This window comes from Schistocerca cancellata, chromosome 11, assembly GCF_023864275.1.
Source record: "Schistocerca cancellata isolate TAMUIC-IGC-003103 chromosome 11, iqSchCanc2.1, whole genome shotgun sequence".
Classification (NCBI taxonomy): Eukaryota; Metazoa; Arthropoda; class Insecta; order Orthoptera; family Acrididae; genus Schistocerca; species Schistocerca cancellata.
This window is the reverse complement of record NC_064636.1, coordinates 9,684,011-9,706,214: the sequence shown is the minus strand read 5'-3', so window position 1 is coordinate 9,706,214 and position 22,204 is coordinate 9,684,011. Positions and strand designations below refer to the sequence as shown.

The 22,204-nt window shown below is 45.6% G+C and overlaps 1 protein-coding gene and 2 long non-coding RNA genes across 5 annotated transcripts; 2 read left to right on the top strand and 1 right to left on the bottom strand.

The window, feature by feature from the left end:
• Window positions 1-1,299: 1,299 nt before the first annotated feature.
• LOC126108901 (uncharacterized) lies at window positions 1,300-14,355 on the top strand. Its single transcript, XR_007523649.1, has 3 exons — window positions 1,300-1,512; window positions 12,443-12,941; window positions 14,228-14,355. It is a non-coding gene; the product is annotated as an uncharacterized LOC126108901 (long non-coding RNA).
• A 148-nt stretch (window positions 14,356-14,503) lies between these two features.
• Window positions 14,504-15,194, bottom strand: LOC126108898 (uncharacterized). Of its 3 annotated transcripts, XM_049914267.1 has the most exons (3): window positions 15,143-15,194; window positions 14,829-14,985; window positions 14,504-14,671 (listed from the first exon to the last, which is right to left on the bottom strand). In XM_049914267.1, exons 2-3 carry the CDS (start codon window positions 14,967-14,969, stop codon window positions 14,504-14,506), a joined length of 309 nt encoding a protein of 102 aa, XP_049770224.1. In that variant the 5' UTR covers window positions 14,970-14,985; window positions 15,143-15,194. The 3 variants fall into 3 exon arrangements, with proteins under 3 accessions (XP_049770224.1, XP_049770225.1, XP_049770223.1); XM_049914268.1 differs by lacking the exons at window positions 14,829-14,985; window positions 15,143-15,194 and adding an exon at window positions 14,986-15,126; XM_049914266.1 differs by lacking the exon at window positions 15,143-15,194 and having other exon boundaries at window positions 14,604-14,671; window positions 14,829-15,126.
• Window positions 15,107-20,909, top strand: LOC126108900 (uncharacterized). The gene is made up of 2 exons (XR_007523648.1): window positions 15,107-15,243; window positions 20,580-20,909. It is a non-coding gene; the product is annotated as an uncharacterized LOC126108900 (long non-coding RNA).
• Window positions 20,910-22,204: the final 1,295 nt, after the last annotated feature.

Below are 22,204 nucleotides of genomic sequence, written 5' to 3'. Positions count from 1 at the left end.
CCTCCTGCATTTCAGTACAATTTTCCACTGTTACAACCTCTCGATATACCACAGCATCATCCGCAAAAAGCCTCAGTGAACTTCCGATGTCATCCACAAGGTCATTTATGTATATTGTGAACAGCAACGGTCCTACGACACTCCCCTGCGGCACACCTGAAATCACTCTTACTTCGGAAGACTTCTCTCCATTGAGAATGACATGCTGCGTTCTGTTATCTAGGAACTCTTCAATCCAATCACACAATTGGTCTGATAGTCCATATGCTCTTACTTTGTTCATTAAACGACTGTGGGGAACTGTATCGAACGCCTTGCGGAAGTCAAGAAACACGGCATCTACCTGGGAACCCGTGTCTATGGCCCTCTGAGTCTCGTGGACGAATAGCGCGAGCTGGGTTTCACACGATCGTCTTTTTCGGAACCCATGCTGATTCCTACAGAGTAGATTTCTAGTTTTCAGAAAAGTCATTATACTCGAACATAATACGTGTTCCAAAGTTGTACAACTGATCGACTATAGAGATATAGGTCTATAGTTCTGCACATCTGTTCGACGTCCCTTCTTGAGAACGGGGATGACCTGTGCCCTTTTCCAGTCCTTTGGAACGCTACGCTCTTCTAGAGACCTACGGTAGACCGCTGCAAGAAGGGGGGCAAGTTCCTTCGGGTACTCTGTGTAAAATATACACGTGTTACTTGTGCAGGATCTCTATCCTAAAGGCCTTCACGATCAAGTGAATACACTCTATTTAGAAATGAAAGAAATAAAGTCTCCACCCGTTTCGACGCTGTGCACGATGAACGCACTGCAACGAAACGGGCAGCTTGGAGGACTGTGTTTGAAGGTCTACAATTGTGGCCTCAGTTGGGTATACAGCATCGATACCTTGGCGTTGTACTTCAATTGTGACGGCCAAATTTTATGAAATGCTGCTCGACGGAGGTCCGCCCGAACCTGGTATAACTACAGTGGGTGCTGCGTAAAGGCAACGCCTCGTTTCAGAGTCGACCACGACGGCAGCCATGGAGGAAGTGCAGGTGACGACGCGTGTCGACCTCGGCGCCCTCCTAGGCGTGGCTGACGGCGCCGCCGTGACGCTGGTATTGGGCGACGCGTGGGCGACGCGTGGGCGATGCGTGGGCGACGCGTGGGCGACGCGTGGGCGACGCGTGTCGGGAGCCAGCACCGCGTCGTGGAGTCCAGTGGTGGCCACGTCAGGAGGGTGGGGTTCCGAGGCAGGCCTTCGAGGGGCCCAGCACCGTCCCTCGGCTGGTCGCTGCTGGCAGCAAGCGTGCTGTGTCGAGGCTGAGGACCCGGCGCGAGCAGCAGCCGGTGTCCCAGCTGAGCGCAGGCAGGCGTTCTGGCAGCCCGGCCCAGCCCACATAAGGGCCCGCAGCACCAGGTGACGGCCGCGTAGGGCTGGGGCGACGCTTCGCTCGGTGGGGCCGCAGACGCCGTGGTGGGCGACCTGAAAAATGTGCTCAGCACGAGTTGCCAGCAGAGTCCAGGTAAGTACAAGAAAAGACACTCATCTGTTTCGGCAATCCTAGCTGTGTGTGTGTGTGTGTGTGTGTGTGTGTGTGTTTTCCAAACACCGAGTGTCTCTAAACTGATCCGTGGCGGTTAGCTTTTAAATCAGCTAAGAAATCGTCATTATCAGTTTCACAGGCTGCGACATCGTCGCGAAAAAACACAGTGACCCGTGTATGTAATAAGTTTCCTTTAATTTACATCTACGGTCACAATCTTTTCTGGTTAACAGATTACCGGTTTCGGTCTTTAATGACCATCATCAGGTCAGCAGCAAAAATGGGAAAAACATAAATACACTCGAAAACTGTATACAGCTTAAGAACGATACATAGAGCATATTGAAAAGTAGTACTGACAAAATTTACATTTGTGCACTTTAAACATGAAGAGGGATACCTGTCTCATAAAAACAAAGTCCTAATGCACTGCAGCCACAGTGGCGTAGTCAACTGTTAAATGCGGAATCAGCACCAGCATCGTCAAATACATATAAATCACATCACACGCACGAGTCAAGTTGTCAGTAAAACTACTGTTTAAAACAAGCTGCCGTGCAGTAGCCACAAGATGTCTCTCCTTTCATTTGTGGCTCCTTTAGCGATTTGTTTTATGTTGTTTAATATTACCCGGTGCAATATGAAGGTGTTTAATATTTATGTTATTGTCTAGAATATTGGCACTAGAGCGAATGTCAACCACTGCTTTTTAACTCTTCATCTTTTTGACAATATTACTTTTGTTGTGTTCTTCTTTTTATGGCTTTTTATTACCGTAAGATCTTTATACTTCATAAGCTTATTACAGACTTTAACTATTGTATCCCCCTTTTATTTTCGCTGTTTCAATTAATTATTGAAAACTAGTGTATACTGACATTAGCGACATCTGGTCAACTTACTACACAAACATCTTGTGGCTACTGCACGGCAGCTTGTTTTAAACAGTAGTTTTACTGACAACTTGACTCGTGCGTGTGATGTGATTTATATGTATTTGACGATGCTCGTGCTGATTCCGAATTTAACATTTGACAATGCCACTACGGCTGCAGTGCATTAGGACTTTGTTTTTATGAGACAGGTATGCCTCTTCATATTTAAAGTGCACAAATGTAAATTTTGTCAGTACTACTTTTCAATATGCTCTATGTATTGTTCTTAAGCTGTATACAGTTTGCGAGTGTATTTATATTTTTCCCATTTTTGCTGCAGATCTGATGATGGTCATTAAGGACCGAAACAGGAAATCTGTTAACCAGAAACGATTGTGACCGTAGACGTAAATTAAAGGAAACTCATCATTATCAGTGATCTGCCCAAAGACAGGTTTTGACATGGTAGCTCTCCAAGCTCCCCTGTCCCCTGCCATCCACTTCAGGTCCACAAATTTCCACTTCCCTTTACGTTGTCTATACCATATTGCATCTCATTCTTCCACTCAATCTCCTCCCACGAAGGAGACATCCCAAAGCGTCTGCCGGTAGGCACTCCCTTCACATCTAATGTTCCATCCAGTTGTTCCTCCTTTGTCTTATAACCAGCAGCTGTCTTCTCCTCTCGACAACACTTTCCAACACTGTTTTGTTATTTAGTCTTTCCATTAGCTTATCCTCTCCATTCTCCTCCACATTGCTATCTCGAGAGGTTCTAGCCTTTTCTCATCCTCTTGTGTCATTGTTCACGTTTCTGCTCTTTAGTGTGCTACACTCCAGAGGAAACACTTGCCAAGTCTTGTCCTCAGACTTTTATCCAGTTAGCCACATAATAATTTCATCTTTCTATTGAATGCCTCCTTTGTGATAGTAATGTGAATGTTCAGCTCCTGATGGGATATGAAATCTCCTGCATTCGTACTTCCGAGAAGTGTAATATTCTCACTTGCCTAGTAAAAACTTGTCCTGTAGTAATATGTGCCAATCATCTGGAAATCTGTGCTACCCTGTGTCAGATGTTATCGTGTGATGCTCACGAGACACATATTGTCACCTCCAGACAGTCACCCACACAGATACCCAGTCAAAGAACTGCTTACTGCATTACATGAATGTTGTTCCTGACTGAGGCTGACAAATAACTGGGAGGTGTGGGACAACAGAGCAGAAACGGCACGTCACTTGCGAGTTCGGACAGTTTGGGTTTTGATACTGTAAGCGTGCATCTTAGCGTCTGTCACTGCTGGGATGGATTGTAAGAGCATCGCGCCTCGGTTCTCTTTTGATCGGTGTGTCTTTCTCTCAGGTGACGGTTCACACCCAGTGGACAACGGGTGAGTCGGTAAGCAGATCGCTGTCACCGGTGACGGACCTGTGGAAGTAACGGTTGCAGAAATGTGTAGAGACTGAGGTAATTAATCTGCTGCAATCATCTGGGAGTGTCACGTAATGGAAACGGTGATTCGTGAAATGTGTGAATATGAATCGAGTAATGAGAAACACGAGAGAATCTTCTAGCTGCATAACGACAACTACATTTGTAATCTCCTCGGGAGCTACAAGTAGGGGGAAGCAATATATTCGATACCTCATCCAGAAACGCACCCTCTCGAAACCTGGACAGCGAGCTACACCGCGATGCAGAGCGCCTCTCTTGCAGAGTCTGCCACTCGAGTTTGCTAAACATCTCCGTAACGCTGTCACGCTTACCAAATAACCCTGTGACGAAACGCGCCCCTCTTCTTTGGATCTTCTCTATCTCCTCTGTCAACCCGACCTGGTACGGATCCCACACTGACGACCAATACTCGAGTATAGGTCGAACGAGTGTTTTGTAAGCCACCTCCTTTGTTGATGGACTACATTTTCTAAGGATTCTCTCAATGAATCTCAACCTGGTACCCGCCTTACCAACAATTAATTTTATATGCTCATCCGACTTCAAATCGTTCCGCACGCATACTCCCAGATATTTTACAGAAGTAACTACTGTCAGTGTTTGTTCCCCTATCATATAATCGCACAATAAAGGATCCTTCTTTCTATGTATTCGCAATACGTTACATTTGTCTATGTTAAGGCTCAGTTGCCACTCCCTGCACCAACTGCCTATCCGCTGCAGATCTTCCTGCATTTCGCTGCAATTTTCTATTGTTGTAACTTCTCTGTATACTACACCATCATCCGCGAAAAGCCGCATAGAACTTCCGACACTATCTACTATGTCATTTATATACACTCCTGGAAATGGAAAAAAGAACACATTGACACCGGTGTGTCAGACCCACCATACTTGCTCCGGACACTGCGAGAGGGCTGTACAAGCAATGATCACACGCACGGCACAGCGGACACACCAGGAACCGCGGTGTTGGCCGTCGAATGGCGCTAGCTGCGCAGCATTTGTGCACCGCCGCCGTCAGTGTCAGCCAGTTTGCCGTGGCATACGGAGCTCCATCGCAGTCTTTAACACTGGTAGCATGCCGCGACAGCGTGGACGTGAACCGTATGTGCAGTTGACGGACTTTGAGCGAGGGCGTATAGTGGGCATGCGGGAGGCCGGGTGGACGTACCGCCGAATTGCTCAACACGTGGGGCGTGAGGTCTCCACAGTACATCGATGTTGTCGCCAGTGGTCGGCGGAAGGTGCACGTGCCCGTCGACCCGGGACCGGACCGCAGCGACGCACGGATGCACGCCAAGACCGTAGGATCCTATGCAGTGCCGTAGGGGACCGCACCGCCACATCCCAGCAAATTAGGGACACTGTTGCTCCTGGGGTATCGGCGAGGACCATTCGCAACCGTCTCCATGAAGCTGGGCTACGGTCCGCACACCGTTAGGCCGTCTTCCGCTCACGCCCCAACATCGTGCGGCCCGCCTCCAGTGGTGTCGCGACAGGCGTGAATGGAGGGACGAATGGAGACGTGTCGTCTTCAGCGATGAGAGTCGCTTCTGCCTCGGTGCCAATGATGGTCGTATGCATGTTTGGCGCCGTGCAGGTGAGCGCCACAATCAGGACTGCATACAACCGAGGCACACAGGGCCAACACCCGGCGTCATGGTGTGGGGAGCGATCTCCTACACTGGCCGTACACCACTGGTGATCGTCGAGGGGACACTGAATAGTGCACGGTACATCCAAACCGTCATCGAACCCATCGTTCTACCATTCCTAGACCAGCAAGGGAACTTGCTGTTCAAACAGGACAATGCACGTCCGCATGTATCCCGTGCCACCCAACGTGCTCTAGAAGGTGCAAGTCAACTACCCTGGCCAGCAAGATCTCCGGATCTGTCCCCCATTGAGCATGTTTGGGACTGGATGAAGCGTCGTCTCACCCGGTCTGCACGTCCAGCACGAACGCTGGTCCAACTGAGGCGCCAGGTGGAAATGGTATGGCAAGGCGTTCCACAGGACTACATCCAGCATCTCTACGATCGTCTCCATGGGAGAATAGCAGCCTGCATTGCTGCGAAAGGTGGATACACACTGTACTAGTGCCGACATTGTGCATGCTCTGTTGCCTGTGTCTATGTGCCTGTGGTTCTGTCAGTGTGATCATGTGATGTATCTGACCCCAGGAATGTGTCAATAAAGTTTCCCATTCCTGGGACAATGAATTCACGGTGTTCTTATTTCAATTTCCAGGAGTGTATATTGTGAAAAGCAATGGTCCCATAACACTCCCCTGTGGCACGCCAGAGGTTACTTTAACGTCTGTAGACGTCTCTCCATTGAGAACAACATGCTGTGTTCTGTTTGCTGAAAACTCTTCAATCCAGCCACACAGCTGGTCTGATATTCCGTAGGCTCTTACTTTGTTTATCAGGCGACAGTGCGGAACTGTATAGAACGCCTTCCGGAAGTCAAGGAAAATGGCATCTACCTGGGGGCCTGTATCTAATATTTTCTGGGTCTCATGAACAAATAAAGCGAGTTGGGTCTCACACGATCGCTGTTTCCGGAATCCATGTTGATTCCTACAGAGTAGATTCTGCGTTTCCAGAAACGACATGATACGCGAGCAAAGAAACATGTTCTAAAATTCTACAACAGATCGATGTCAGAGATATAGGCCTACAGTTTTGCGCATCTGCTCGACGACCCTTCTTGAAGATTGGGACTACCTGTGCTCTTTTCCAATCGTTTGGAACCTTCCGTTCCCCTAGAGACTTGCGGTACACAGCTGTTAGAAGGGGGGCAAGTTCTTTCGCGTACTCTGTGTAGAATCGAATTGGTATCCCATCAGGTCCAATGGACTTTCCTCTGTCGAGTGATTCCAGTTGCTTTTCTATTCCTTGGACATTTATTTCGATGTCAGCCATTTTTTTGTTCGTGCGAGGATTTAGAGACGGAACTGCAGTGCGGTCTTCCTCTGTGAAACAGCTTTGGAAAAAGGTGTTTAGTATTTCAGCTTTACGCGTGTCATCCTCTGTTTCAATGCCATCATCATCCCGGAGTGTCTGGATATGCTGTTTCGAGCCACTTACTGATTTAACGTAAGACCAGAACTTGCTAGGATTTTCTGTCAAGTCGGTACATAGAATTTTATTTTCGAATCCACTGAACGCTTCACGCATAGCCCTCCTTACGCTAACTTTGACATCGTTTAGCTTCTGTTTGTATGAGAGGTTTTGGCTGCGTTTAAACTTGCAGTGAAGCTCTCTTTGCTTTCGAAGTGGTTTCCTAACTTTGTTGTTGAACGACGGTGGGTTTTTCCCGTCTCTAACAGTTTTATTGGGCACGTACCTGACTAAAACGCATTTTACGATTGCCTTGAACTTTTTCCATAAACACTCAACATTTTCAGTGTCGGAACAGAAATTTTCGTTTTGATCTGTTAGGTAGTCTGAAATCTGCCTCCTATTACTCTTGATAAACCTTCCTCTCTTTTTTTAAATTCCTGTTTACTTGCATATTCAGGGATGCAGCAACGGCCTTATGATCACTGATTCCCTGTTCTGCGCTTACAGAGTCGAAAAGTTCGGGTCTGTTTGTTATCAGTTGGTCCAAGATGTTATCTCCACAAGTCGGTTCTCTGTTTAATTGCTCGAGGTAATTTTCGGATTGTGCACTCAGCATAATGTCACTCGATGCTCTGTCCCTACCACCCGTCCTAAAGATCTGTGTCCCAGTCTATATCCCGTAAATTGAAATCTGCACCTTAGACTATAACATGCTGAGGAAATTTATGTGAAATGTATTCCAGACTTTCTCTCAGTTGGTCTGCCACTAATGCTGCATTGTCAAACACATTGCCACGAGCCTTGCCTTCGTACATTAGCTTTGAATGGCTGTGGATTTGATTTCAAGACGTCGTCTTGCAACATGTGAGCAGTGCAGCCGTCTGAAATGTGACAGAAAGCTAATGTTAACTCATATCAGACTAATGTCACGTGTGTAGCGTATGAGCCCCTTTATTCCCCTCAGTACTGCGGGCTTATTGTAGCAGCCTCCTACCTCACTTGCAGGGAGCACCACAAGGGAAGGAGTGAACGAACTGGATGACTGAGGTGGTTGTTAAGTATAAATCCCCACCCCACCTCAGGGGACTTCGTGTACATGGCAACTGATACACACCTGCATATAAAAAACCTTTTTTGCTCTACTGTAAATTACGTAACAGCGAACTGAGAGTGTGAAAAACTTAGGACAATGTAATAAATTCGTAGTTAATATGAATATATTTATGTTTATGTCATTTTCAATACTTTGCATCGAAACAGTAGACTAATGGAGATGAGCGAGAAGTTTGCATGAAGTGGCTGAGAGACGTTTCTCAAGTACTGGTGTTGTTTTATTTCTGTGGGGCCACTGCAGTCTCATTTTGGAGGGGTGAAGATTTTTTTGCTTTTTGGTGGTTAGAGCTGACTGCTGCAGTAAGTGGTAGCAATCACATAAATTAGTGATGGTTTTATAACTTTTTTAATTCATAGAAAAAATGTATTTAACAATGAACTTTGAATGAATGTGATACATTACAATAACAGAACTGCTAACAAGAGAATTTTAGCTCTCTGAAAGCAAAGAACAAAAGTACACACTGTGTTTTATAAATACAGATGCTAATATTAAACAAGAAATTAATTTCATGGACTACAGCAGATATGCCCATAATGCCATGAACAGTACTGAGAGCTCATTCTAAGAACATATTTTTGGCTGTATACAGTCGTCTAGCTGGCCGAAGTGGCCGTGCGGTTAAAGGCGCTGCAGTCTGGAACCGCAAACCGCTACGGTCGCAGGTTCGAATCCTGCCTCGGGCATGGATGTTTGTGATGTTAGGTTTAACTAGTTCTAAGTTCTAGGGGACTAATGACCTCAGCAGTTGAGTCCCATAGTGCTCAGAGCCATTTGAACCATTTGAGCCACAGTCGTCTATTTTTGTTAAGGTGTTGCTTTTAGATGGTTGTTAAGATTTTGCAGTTGGTGAGTACACATCAGTTCACAGCAGTCATTGCCACCTGCCCAGTAGTAGTACGTGATACCTGTGAAATCCAGGGATATCACTTACTTAGTAGCTTAGCCAAGAGTGTATGTTGACAATGACTGTACTGAATGTCAATAAATGAACACATACCCGTGCTGCACGAGGTGGAACAGAGGATGTGTAGAGCCAGGTAATGCAGGAATGAAGTCAGTTGAAACTATCCTCTTGTCCGTACCTTCATTGGCGCTGTGGTAACGTGAGACCAGTACCAACAGCTCCTAGTTGACAGCACGTACGTTAGTCAGATGGATGCCATCTTCTGTACATTTTGTGGTAACACGGTAGGATGTCGTTGTAAAGGCATTTGTCAAGTGTGTTGAGAAGGAGGCTCAGTCTCACTGTGACATTTTGGTTGATGAAAGATGTCATACTGATTCAATACAGGCATTAGTATCAGATGGTCGGTTGACTGTGAGAGCATTGTAATATACACAACTAGTTGTCAAGAGCAAAGCAATACAGTCTCCAGTCGTAAAATATCGTAGTTTGCCGCAGTATGTGCAAATGTAAAGCTGGTAAGTAGTTGAGTGGAATGAGGCTATAGTTGTTTGTGGTTTTTTAAGCATTGTGACGGATCTCCATCCGGAATGACTTCATGATCGAGAGACTGCACTGTTTTTTTTGTTCGCGTATCATATCGTTTCTCGAAGCCCAGAATCTACTCTGTAAGAATCAACATGGATTCCGGAAACAGCGATGGTGTGAGACCCAACTCGCTTTATTTGTTAGTGGGATTTAGATACAGGCCCCCGGATAGATGCCATTCTCCTTGACTTCCGGAAGGCGTTCCGCACTGTCGCCTGATAAACAAAGTGAGAGCCTACGGAATATCAGACCAGCTGTGTGGCTGGATTGAAGAGTTTTCAGCAAACAGAACACAGCATGTTGTTATCAATGGAGAGACGTCTACAGACGTTAAAGTAACCTCTGGCGTGCCACAGGGGAGTGTTATGGGACCATTTCTTTTCACAATATATATAAATGACCTAGTAGATACTGTCGAAAGTTCCATGCGGATTTCGCGGATGATGCTGTAGTATGTAGTATGTAGTATGCAGAGAAGTTGCAGCATTAGAAAACTGCGGCGAAAAGCAGGAAGATCTGCAGTAGATAGTGTTGGAAGTTCCATGCGGCTTTTCGCGGATGATGCTGTAGTATACAGAGAAGTTACAACAATAGAAAATTGTAGCGAAATGCAGGAAGATCTGCAGCGGATAGGCACGTGGTGCAGGGAGTGGCAACTGACCCTTAACATAGACAAATGTAACGTATTGCGAATACATAGAAAGAAGGATCCTTTATTGTACGATTATGTGATAGCGGAACAAACACTGGTAGCAGTTACTTCTGTAAAATATCTGGGAGTGTGCGTGCGGAACGATTTGAAGTGGAATGATCATATAAAATTAATTGTTGGTAGGGCAGGTACCAGGTTGAGATTCATTGGGAGAGTCCTTAGAAAATGTAGTCCATCAACAAAGTAGGTGGCTTACAAAACACTCGTTCGACCTATACTCGAGTATTGCCCGTCAGTGTGGGATCCGTACCAGGTCGGGTTGACAGAGGAGATGGAGAAGATCCAAAGAAGAGCGGCGCGTTTCGTCACAGGGTTATTTGGTAAGCGTGATAGCATTACGGAGATGTTTAGCAAACTCGAGTGGCAGACTCTGCATCGCTGTGTAGCTTGGTGTCTAGGTTTCGAGAGGGTGCGTTTCTGGATGAGCTATGGAATATATTGCTTCCCCCTACTTATACCTCCCGAGGAGATCACGAATGTAAAAGTAGAGAAATTCTAGCGCGGACGGAGGCTTTCCGGCAGTCGTTCTTCCCGCGAACCGTACGTGACTGGAACAGGAAAGGGAGGTAATGGTAGTGGCACGTAATGTGCCCTCCGCCACACACCGTTGGGTGGCTTGCGTAGTATAAATGTAGATGTAGATGTAGATAGAAATTAAACAAATGAAGTCTCTGGCCCCTCTGAGGACGTGCAAGGTGAGGGCACTGCTGCTAAATAGGAAACTTCAAAAACTGTGATGAGGGTTTACAGCTGTGGCATCAGTCGGACACAGCGAGGATACCTTTCTGTTGTAATTCACCTTCGATGGACGAATTTTATGAAATGCTCTGTGCGCCTGTGCCTCATATAACTATTGAGTAGACTTGGCCACTGTTTCTACGTTTCGATATGTGGAACTGTTTCAGTGTTTGGGAACGGCTGTGGTTCACTGTTTCGAAACAGTGGTGTTTCATTGCGCCCCTGTCTCGGATAACCGGACCAGATTCGATCTCGAGCCAGACACAAACTGTATCGTTGTTTCAAAATAAGGCTGTTTCAGTCCACCTGTGCTTGGACCGCCTAATTGTATCGAAACAGTGATGTTTCATTCCGCTCTGTGTCGAACGTGATTCGGGCTCGGCACAGGTACCGAAACACAACACACCACTTCGTGAAACACTCAAGAGTGTCGAAATCTTTTTGACAAGCAATAGCATGAAGCTTAAGATATCCGAAAATAAAGCTTCGTTTCTAGCTGACTGTCCTATTCCGAAATGGCGTACATCTGCTTTATAAACACTAACCAAACAATAAAACAACGCATACTATTCACATTGAAAATAATAAATATGTGAAAGTCATTCAGTTAAATTACACTTTTTTATAACATACGCTTCTCTGTTCATGTACAGTAATCATATTAAGAAACGCAAGTAAGCCTACAACAGTTTGAATAAAAAAAGGGGTAGAGTGACAGTTATTAGACATATAGACAAATTTGATGTAGGTATAATTGCAAGCAATCTGTCTGACATATCACTGATAGTGTAATGGTGAACGGGAAGGGTTGGGAAGCATGGTGAATTTATAGTAACGGTTGGAAACACCTTGAAAGACAAAACTTTTTCTGTTATATTTTGTTATTTATTCGAATTATTTGACATTATTTGTAAGTCTACAGTCACTGTGCCTATTATCCACAATGGTTCCCTTTGTGTGCATGGAAATTATCAGGATGGGTATATTACCCATACTAACGGAATGTGGGAATCCCAGTAGCATATCTGCTGTTTCTGGAGTTTGCTCCCACCTCCAATTCTGTTCGTGGTTGGTCTTCTGTCTTCGGCTATGGCTGTCCTCAGCGAATTGAAAAGTATGAAAGTCACACGACACGAAAGCAGCGCATTTGCTGCAGGAAATACGAAACTGCCAAGACGCCTAAGTGATAGTTTCATACTTTCTGCGATATGATTAGCACTCTCGCAGATCATTTGTGTTTATATGGACATACTTATACAGTAGACATTCAAGATGATAAAATGTGTAGGTTTATTAAATTAGAAATCACAAACTGTTTCACTGTTTCGAAACAGCGTATCGAAACATTATCTTGTACTGTTCGATTTGTTTCGAAACAGTTACGTGTTTCAGTTTGCCCATCTCTACTATTGAGGATGGTATGTAAAGCAAATACATTGTTTCAGAAACGAACACGAGACCGGCCACGAAGGAAGTTCAGGGGGACCACAAGTGTGGGGGCGGGCGGCCCCCTGGGGGCGGGTGACGGCGCCGCGGTGGCGCCCTGCTGCCAGTCGTCGACGCGTGGCTGACGGAGGCCGGGAGCCGCGGTCGCAGAGTCCGGCGGTGGCGCGGTCAGACTGGAGAGTACGGTGCTGAGGCAGCTGCTGGTGCGCCCCTACAGTGTGCAGTCACCCCAGCTGCCCAGCACGGCCTGTCAGCCAGCAAGTGCGGCGTGTCGAGGCCGAAGACCCGGTGTGAGCAGCAGCTGGCAGCTCAGCCGGCCACAGCTGTTCTGGCAGAGTGACACAGCTGCCCCAGCCTCAGGCAGGCCACGCACGTGCACACAAAGCCTCACACACGCCAGGTGACGGCCACGTAAAGCTGGGCTGGTGCAGTGCTCGGTGAGCCCAAAGACGCCGTCAGAGTGAGTCGGCAGCTCCACGAGTCGCCAGCAGACTCCAGGTAACGACGAGACACTTGTCTGTGTTTGGCAATGCTGTGTGTCCGCGTGCGTGTGTGTGTCTGTGTGCGTATTTTATATTTTACTGTTTGTTGCTGAGTTTCCGTACTGTGCCTGTGCTGCGAAATACACCTTTATTGATGCCTCAAAAAACATCTCCTGGTTGCCCACAGTGCTTTCACTGCTTTCTCGTGTCAAACTGAACAGATCTCTAGATTAATCTGTGTTTATTAACAAATTAGCTACAAAACTCATTATCATCAGCGTTCTGCCCAAAGACACGTTTTCATGTGGTAATTCTCCATGCTCTCCTGTCTCCTGCCATCTCCTTCACGTCCACTACTTTTCCGCTTCGTATCTATCATGTTGTATCTAATCCTTCCACTCAATATGTTCCCACGAACGAGACCTTCCAAACTGTTTGTTTGTGGACATTCTCTTCGCATCAAATGTCCCATCCAGTTAGTCTTCCTTTCTCTTATGACCTGCTTCAGTCCTCTCCTCTCCCATCACTCTTTCTGTTACTTAGTCTTTCGTCAGCTTATCCTCTCACTTCTCCTCCACATCTCAAAAGCTTCTAATGTTTTCTCATTCTCTTGGGCCACTATCCATATTTCCGCTCCATCGAGTGCTACACTCTGGCGTACACACTTGGCAAGTCTTTTCCTCAGAGCTTTATCCCATTTGGCACATAATAATGTCTTCTTTTTATTGAATGCCTTCTCAGATATAGCAGTGTCAGTTTTCACCTCCCGATGGCATCCGAAGTCTTCAGTAATCGTACTTCTGAGCTATATATTGCTCTTACTTGCCTAATAAAAACTTATCCTATCTCAATATGTGCCAATCATCTGGATATCTGTGTTATCCTGTGTCAGATGTTATAGTTCTGATGCTCATGAGACAGTCTCCACCCATTCTGAGGACATGTGCACAATGAGGGCACTGCAATAAAAAAATGGCTCTGAGCACTATGGAACTTAACTTCTGAGGTCATCAGTCCCCTAGAACTTAGAAGTACTAAAACTTAACTAACGTAAGGACATCACACACACACATGCCTGAGGTAGGATTCGTAGCAGTCGCGCGGTTCCAGACTGTAGCGCCTAGAACCGCTCAGCCACCCCAGGTGGCGCACTGAAGGTTTACACCTAGTCACCTGTGACATCAGTTAGACACAGGAAGGTTACCTTTGTGCTTTAATTCAACTGTGATGGGCAAATTTTATGAAATGCTGTACTTCATGTGTCTATTGTGGGTGCTATATAAAGGCAGCGCTTTGTTCCAGAATCGACCTCGGAGGCAGCAGTGAAGAAAGTTCAGGAGACCACAAATATGGACGCCCTCCCATATGCGGGTGACGCTGGCAGTGGATCACGTGTGGCTGGTGGACACGAGGCTCTTCCTGTGGCCAGGAGTTCTGCGTCCGATGCCACGTTCCGACGTGACACCCTGGAGGCTGGTGGTGGCACGATCAGCCTCTCTGACGTGGAGCGTCCATTGCTGAGGCAGCTGCTGGCCCACCGCTGTACCCTGCAGATCCCCAGCTCCCCAGCACAGCCTCTCAGCTTCTGGCTGCTGCCAGCGAGTGTGGCGTGTCCAGCCTGACGTCCCAGTGAACGCGAGCCCGCAGCTTGGCTTGCCGTGGAGAACACGGTGGCCGCACTCGTTCTGGCACAGCCGTCCCCGCCTCAGGCAGGCCGCCAGTGCCCTCATAAAGGCTCACACTCACCTGGTGACAGTCATGCAGAGCCGGGCTGATGCAGTGTCCAGTGAGACCCGAGACGAGCTCTAAGTGAGTCGGCTGCTTCACAAGTCGGCACTCGTTCTGGCACAGCCGCCCCCGCCTCAGGCAGGCCGCCAGTGCCCTCATAAAGGCTCACACTCACCAGGTGACGGCCATGCAGAGCCGGGCTGATGCAGTGTCCAGTGAGACCCGAGACGAGCTCTAAGTGAGTCGGCTGCTTCACAAGTCGGCACTCGTTCTGGCACAGCCGCCCCCGCCTCAGGCAGGCCGCCAGTGCCCTCATAAAGGCTCACACTCACCTGGTGACAGTCATGCAGAGCCGGGCTGATGCAGTGTCCAGTGAGACCCGAGATGAGCTCTAAGTGAGTCCGCTGCTTCACAAGTCGGCACTCGTTCTGGCACAGCCGCCCCCGCCTCAGGCAGGCCGCCAGTGCCCTCATAAAGGCTCACACTCACCAGGTGACGGCCATGCAGAGCCGGGCTGATGCAGTGTCCAGTGAGACCCAAGACGAGCTCTAAGTGAGTCGGCTGCTTCACAAGTCGGCAGCAGAATCCAGGTAAGCACGAGACGAGACACTCGTCTGTGTTTGGCAATGCTGTGTGTGTGTGTGTGTTTGTGCGTATTCCGAACATACAGTGTTTGCCAGTGATTTTCCATATTCTATCTGTGCTGTGAAATACACCTTTATTGATGCCTGAAGAGTATGTTTCCTGGTAGCCCAGTAGTTTCATTGCTTTCTCATGTAGGGTTGCACATATCTACTAAATTTAGCTGTATCTGTTTGCACTTAAATTAGCTAAAAACTCATCATAATCATTCTGCCCAAAATCAGGGTTTCATGTGGTAATTCTCCATGCTCTCCAGTGTCCTACCATCCCCATCAGGTCCTGAATTTCCACTTCCCTTTACTTCTCTGTCACCTTGTATCTCATCCTTCCACTCAGTCTCGTCCCACAGATGAGACATTCCAGTGTATCTTTCAGCTGGCACCCCCTACTCATTGAATGTTCCATCCAGTTTGTCTGTCTTATAACCTGTCTCTTGCCAACACTTTCCAACGCTCTTTTGTCATTTAGTCTTTCCATAAGCTTATCCTCTCAATTCTCCTCCACATCCACATCTCAAAATTTTTTGCCTCTTTTCATTTTCTCATGTCCTTGCACATGTTTCCACTCCACAGAGCACTACATTCCAGAGTAAACACTTTCCAAGTCTCTCCCTCAGACCTTTACACAATTTGCCAAATAATAATGTCCTCTTTCTATTGAATGCTGCCTACTCTACAGCAATGGGTGTTTTCACCTCCTGATGGCATCTCAAGTCTCCAGTAAGCGTACTTTCAAGATATATGTTGTTATTACTTGGCTAATGAAAACCTGTCCTATCGTACCATGTGCCAATCACCTGGGAAACTGTGCTACCGTGTCTCAGATGTTATAGTCTGAACACATGAGGCAGTCACCCACACATCTCCAGGTACTCACCCACACATACATCCAGTTAAAGAAGTGCTGTCTGCATTGTAGGGACGTTCTTCTTGGTTCTCAAATGAGTGGAAGGTGTGGGATAACGAGTAAGTTCGTGTACTGACACGTTCCATGACCTTGGATATTTGCTCCTCAATTTGGTCCTACGGAACTTGACGTGTACAATAAATAAATAAAAGCCATGTCACTTGCGAGTTCGGACTGTTTTGGTTTCGATACTGTAAGGATGCATCTAAGCGTCTATCATCGCTGAGATCGATTGTAAGAGCAGTGCGACGAGGTTCTCGTTTGTTTGTTGCGTTTTTCTCTCAGTTAACAGTTGATACTAAGTAGACTATGGGTGAGTCGGTAAGCAGTTGGCTGTCATACATGATGGATCCATGGAAGTAACAGTCGCGAAAATATGTAGAAACTGTGATAAAAACTGAGGTAATTAATGTGCTGCAATCGTCAGGGTGCATCAGGTAATGGAAACGGTGATTTGTGAAATGTGTGAATATGAGTCGAGTCATCAGATACGTTAGATAATCCCCACATGGATTTTCTAGCTCCATAATGAGTATTACATTGTCAAACACATTGCCATGTGCCCTCCTTGGTACATATTAGTGAATGGCTATGGATATGACCTCAAGACATTGTGACGCAACGTTTGAGCAGTGTAGCCATGTGAAACGTGACAGAATATTAACGTCAAGTCATATCAGACTAATGTGACGTGTGTTGGTAGCGTGTTGGCCCCTTTATTCCCCTCAGAACTGCAGGCTTACTGCAGCCACGTCGTAGCTTGCTTGCAGTGGACACTACAAGGGAAGGAGTGAGAGAACTTGTTGGTGGAGGTGAGTGAAGTTATGCAATGCGTTCAATGATGTAAATCCGCACACCACCTCACAAGATTTTGCTTATAAGTGACTGATCTACTCCTGCATATAAAAATCTTTGTAACTTCAACTTTTGTTATTGTAATGTAAATTACATATTCGCAAACTGACAGTATGAAATACTTGGGATGATGTAATAAATGCCTAAGTAATACCAGTATTTATGTTTATGTCATTTTTATTACTACATCAAAGCAGTGGGCTAATGGAGATGAGCCAAAAGTTTGCACGAAGCGTCTGACCGACATTTCTTAACTACTGATGTTTTATTTCTGTCAGGATACTACTGACTCTTTTTGGAAAGGTGACAATTTTTTCTTTTTTTTTTTCTTTTTTGTCGTTCAATGTGAGAGCTGCAGTAAGTGGTAGCAATCACCTAGGTTAGTGATGGTTTTATTGCCTTCGTTTGATAGAAAAAATATATTTAACAAAGAACTGTGGATGAATGTGATACATTTTAATAACAGAACTGCTAATCAGAGAGCTTAGAGCACTCTGAAAGCACAGAACTAAAGTAGATACTCTGTTTGAAAAAAGTAAACATACCAATATCTAACAAGAAATTAATTTAAAGTAGATACACCTGTAATACACTGAACAGAACCGAGAGGTCATTCTAACAACATATTTTTGGCTGTATACAGTCGTGTATTTTTGTCAAGGAGTTACTTTTCGATAGTCATTAAGAGTTTGGAGTTGGTGAGTATGCACCAGTGCACAGCAGTCATTTTTGCCTGCCCACAATGGTCAGTAGTGCGTCATACCTGTGAAATCCAGGAATATCAGTTACTTAGTAGCTTATCCAAGAGTGTTTGTTCACAATGACTGTACTGAGCGTCAATAAATGAAGACTTGCTCTTGCTTGCTATGTGAAGAGGGAGAGGGAATATGTTGAGCCAGAATTCGACCATGTAATGCAGGAACAAAGTCAATTGGAACTATCCTCTTGTCAATGTCACCACTCATGGTGTGGCAATGTGAGTCCAGTTCCTAGATGATAGCACGTACGTTTCTGAGATGGATGCCGTCTACAGTATTACTTCCTCAACATTTTGTGGTACGTGTGGTAGGACGTTGTTGTATTGGCATTCATCAAGAGTGTCGATAAGCAGCTACAGTCTGACTGCGGCAGTTTCCCTGACGTAACAAGTCCCGGTGAGACAATCCAGACTCGAGTAACACACTGTCGAGGCAACCCCTGCATTCTAATGTACACAACTAGTTGTTAACAGCAAAACAATACAGTAAAGTACCGTAGTTCGCTTCAGTATGTGGAGAATTATGGAGGATAGGTTCTTCAATGAAATGAGGCTACAGCTCTTTACGCCTTTTTAATCATAGTGCCGAATCTCCATCCTGAAAGACTTCATCATCAAGTGACTACACTGTAGATAGAAATTAAAGACTGAAGTGTCCATCCATTCTGGGGACATATGCACGATGAGGGTAGTGGAACAAAATGGGCAGCTTTCAAAACTGCATAGGAGATTTACAGCTAGTCACCTGTCGCATCAGTTGGACACAGCAAAGTTACCTCTGTGTCGTAATTCACCTGTAACAGACAGTGGTTACGAGAAGCTGCTTGACAGAGGTCTGTCTGTACCTCGTATAAGTATCGAGAGTGCTGTGTAAAGGCAACGCTTTGTTTCAGAATAGACCATGATGGCAGCCATGAAGAAAGTTGAGGAGACCACAAGTGTTGACCTGGACGCCCTTCTAGATGTGGGTGATGGCACGGTGGTGACGCTGCTAGTGGGGCGACTTGCGTCTGGGGACTACACTGCCCTGTCCTGGCAGCCAGGAGCCGTGTGTTTGATGCCCGAGTCGAAATAAGGCCCCAGGAGTAGACAACATTCCATTAGAACTACTGACAGCCTTGGGAGACCCAGTCCTGACAAAACTCTACCATCTGGTGAGCAAGATGTATGAGACAGGCGAAATTCCCTCAGACTTCAAGAAGAATATAATAATTCCAACCCTAAAGAAATCAGGTGTTGACAGATGTGAAAATTACCGAACAATCAGTTTAATAAGTCACAGCTGCAAAATACTGACACGAATTCTTTACAGACGAATGGAAAAGCTGACCTCAGGGAAGATCAGTTTGGGTTCTGTAGAAATGTTGGAACACTTGAAGCAATACTGACCCTATGACTTATCATAGAAGAAAGATTAAGGAAAGGTAAACCTACGTATCTAGCATTTGTAGACTTAGAGAAAGCTTTTGAGAATGTTGACTGGAATACTGTGTTTCAAATTCTGAAGGTGGCAGGGGTAAAACAGAGGGAGCGAAAGGCCATTTACAATTTGTACAGAAACCAGATGGCAGTTATAATAGTCGAGGGGCATAACAAAGGGAAGCATTGGTTGGGAAAGGAGTGAGACAGGGTTGTAGCCTCTCCTCGATGTTATTCAATCTTTACATTGTGCAAGCAGTAAAGCAAACAAAAGAAAAATTGAAAGTAGGCATCAAAATCCATGGAGAAGAAATAAAAAGTCTGAGGTTCGCCGATGACATTGTAATTCTGTCAGTGACAGCAAAGCAACTGCAAAAGCAGTTGAACGGAATGGACAGTGTCTTGAAAGGAGGATGCCAGTTGAACATCAACAAAGCAAAGCGAGGATAATGGAATGTAGTCAAATTAAGTCGAGTGATGCTGAGGGAATTAGATTAGGAAATAAGACACTTAATGTAGTAAAGGAGTTTTGCTATTTGGGGAGCAAAATAACTTATGATGGTCGAAGTAGAGAGGATATAAAATGTAGACTGGCAATGGGAAGGAAAGCGTTTCTGAAGATGAGAAATTTGTTAACATCGAGTATAGATTTAAGTGTCAGGAAGTCGTTTCTGAAAGTATTGGTATGGGGTGTGGCCATGCATGGGAGTGAAACATGAACGATAAATAGTTTAGACAAGAAGAGAATAGAAGCTATCGAAATGTGGCGCTGCAGAAGAATGCTGAAGATTAGATGGGTAGATCAAATAACTAATGAGGAGGTATTGAATAGAATTGGGGAAAAGAGGAGTTTGTGGCACAACTTGACTGGAAGAAGGGATCGGTTGGTAGGACAAGTTCTGGGGCGTCAAGGGATCACAAATATAGTACTGGAGGGCACTGTGGAGGGTAAAAATCGTAGAGGGAGACCAAGAGGTGAATACACTAAGCAGATTCAGAGGGATGTAGGTTGCAGTAGCTAGTGGGAGATGAAGAAGCTTGCACAGGATAGACTAGCATGGAGAGCTGCATCAAACCAGTCTCAGGACTGAATACCTCAACATCAATCAGTGTTCTGCCAGATGGTAGGTTTCCACGTGGTAACTCTGCATGCTGTCCTGTCCTGTTCCATCCTCTTCATATCTACATATTTTCGACTTCCCTTTATGTCATCTACCATCTTGTATCTCGTCCTACGAATGAGACCTTCCAAAGTGTCTGTTAGCAGTCACTCCCTTCTCACCAAATATTCCATCCAGTTCTTCTCCCTTTCTCTTACAACCTGCAGCAGTCTTCTCCTCTCCTCAGGTGTCTGGTCACGGATGGGGCAGAGGAGAACGTCGTGAACGCCTGGCAGGGTGAGAGCACTGTGCAGCTGGCTGCACACTGGGCTGGGGCAGCCCCAGCCATCCTCGACCCCACGAGTCTGGACAGGCGGACGTGCAGAGGTGGCGGCTGCGCTGCCCGAGGCAGGGGCCGCCGAGTGACCGGAGGACGACGCCCCTGGACTACGCAAGACAGAGCGACAAGCGGGATCTCGTTAATATGCTAATATATTACCGTCTTACCTTATTAAAGGAAATAAGATTCAGTTCACCATTTATCCTAACTTTTAAAATAAAGACAATAAAAACTTAATCCTTTCTTCACTCATTTCTACCAATCATTCCACGGTGCACATATGTACTGTGGTAACAGCGCAGTGAGCGCAACAAGAAACTTCTGTGAACTGACACGAGTAGCCTGTGTACAACACTTCTCGAACAACGTTTAGAAAAGCTCAACAACAGTGGAAAAATACTCCATTAGCAACAACAGTTCTCCACTTAAACATTGTTTCCCACCTGGCATACAAAATTTTAAACAACTCGCAGGAGTGCAGGTGAATGACAACACATTTCGAAAGATGTTTATTTATTTATTTATTGTTCCTTAGGACCAAATTAAGGAGACGTCTCCATGGTCATGGAACGAGTAAATACATGAAATTATAACACGATAGTAGAATCAGACAAAATGAAATACAAGAAACGTACTCAGGCGACAATTCGTAAGTTTAAATAAAGAAAATCAACAATGTAACACTGGAATTTGCTTAATTTTTCAGCTCTTCCAGGAGCTCCTCGACAGAACAGGACGAGTGAGCCGTGAGGAAACCCTTCAGTTCAGACTTAAAAGCGTTTGGGCTACTGTTGAGATTTTTGAGTTCTTGTGGTAGCTTATTTAAAATGGATGCAGCAGAATACTTGACTCCTTTCTGCACAAGAGTCAAGGAAGTGCACTCCACGTGCAGGTTTGATTTCTGCCTAGTATTAACTGAGTGAAAGCTGCTAACTGCTTGGGAGTGAGCTAATATTGCTAACAACAAACGACGTTAAAGAAAATATATACTGTGAGGGCAATGTCAGAATTCCCAGACTATTGAATAGGGGTCGACAAGAGGTTCTCGAACTTACACCACATATAGCTCGAACAGCCCGTTGTTGAGCCAAAAATACCCTTTTTGTATCAGAAGAATTCGCCCAAAAAAATAATACCATATGACATAAGCGTATGAAAATATGCGAAGTAGACTGCTTTTCGTGTTGAACTGTCACTTATTTCAGACACTGTTCTAATGGTAAATAAAGCAGCATTTAGTTTCTGAACAAGGTCCTGAACGTGGGCTTTCCACAACAGCTTACTATCTATCCGAACGCCTAGGAACTTGAACTGTTCCGTCTCGCTTATAATATGCCCATTCTGTCTGATCAAAATATCGATTCTTGTTGAATTGTGAGCTAGAAACTGTAAAAACTGAGTATTACTGTGATTCAGCATCAAATTATTATGCACAAGCCACAGCCAGTCACCTTCGTGACACAAGTGATGAAGTATTGGCAGTAGAAGACATCGTCTGCCTGCATTCCCATTACTTATGCGAACCAGTTCTC

Coding starts and splice junctions, on each gene's coding strand:
- LOC126108898 (XM_049914266.1), bottom strand. CDS start 15,126: ATGAGGGCACTGGCGGCCTGCCTGAGGCGGGGGCGGCTGTGCCAGAAC. Junction 14,672..14,828: donor CTCTGCATGGCCGTCACCTG/GTGAGTGTGAGC, acceptor GACTGTCACCAG/GTGAGTGTGAGCCTTTATGA.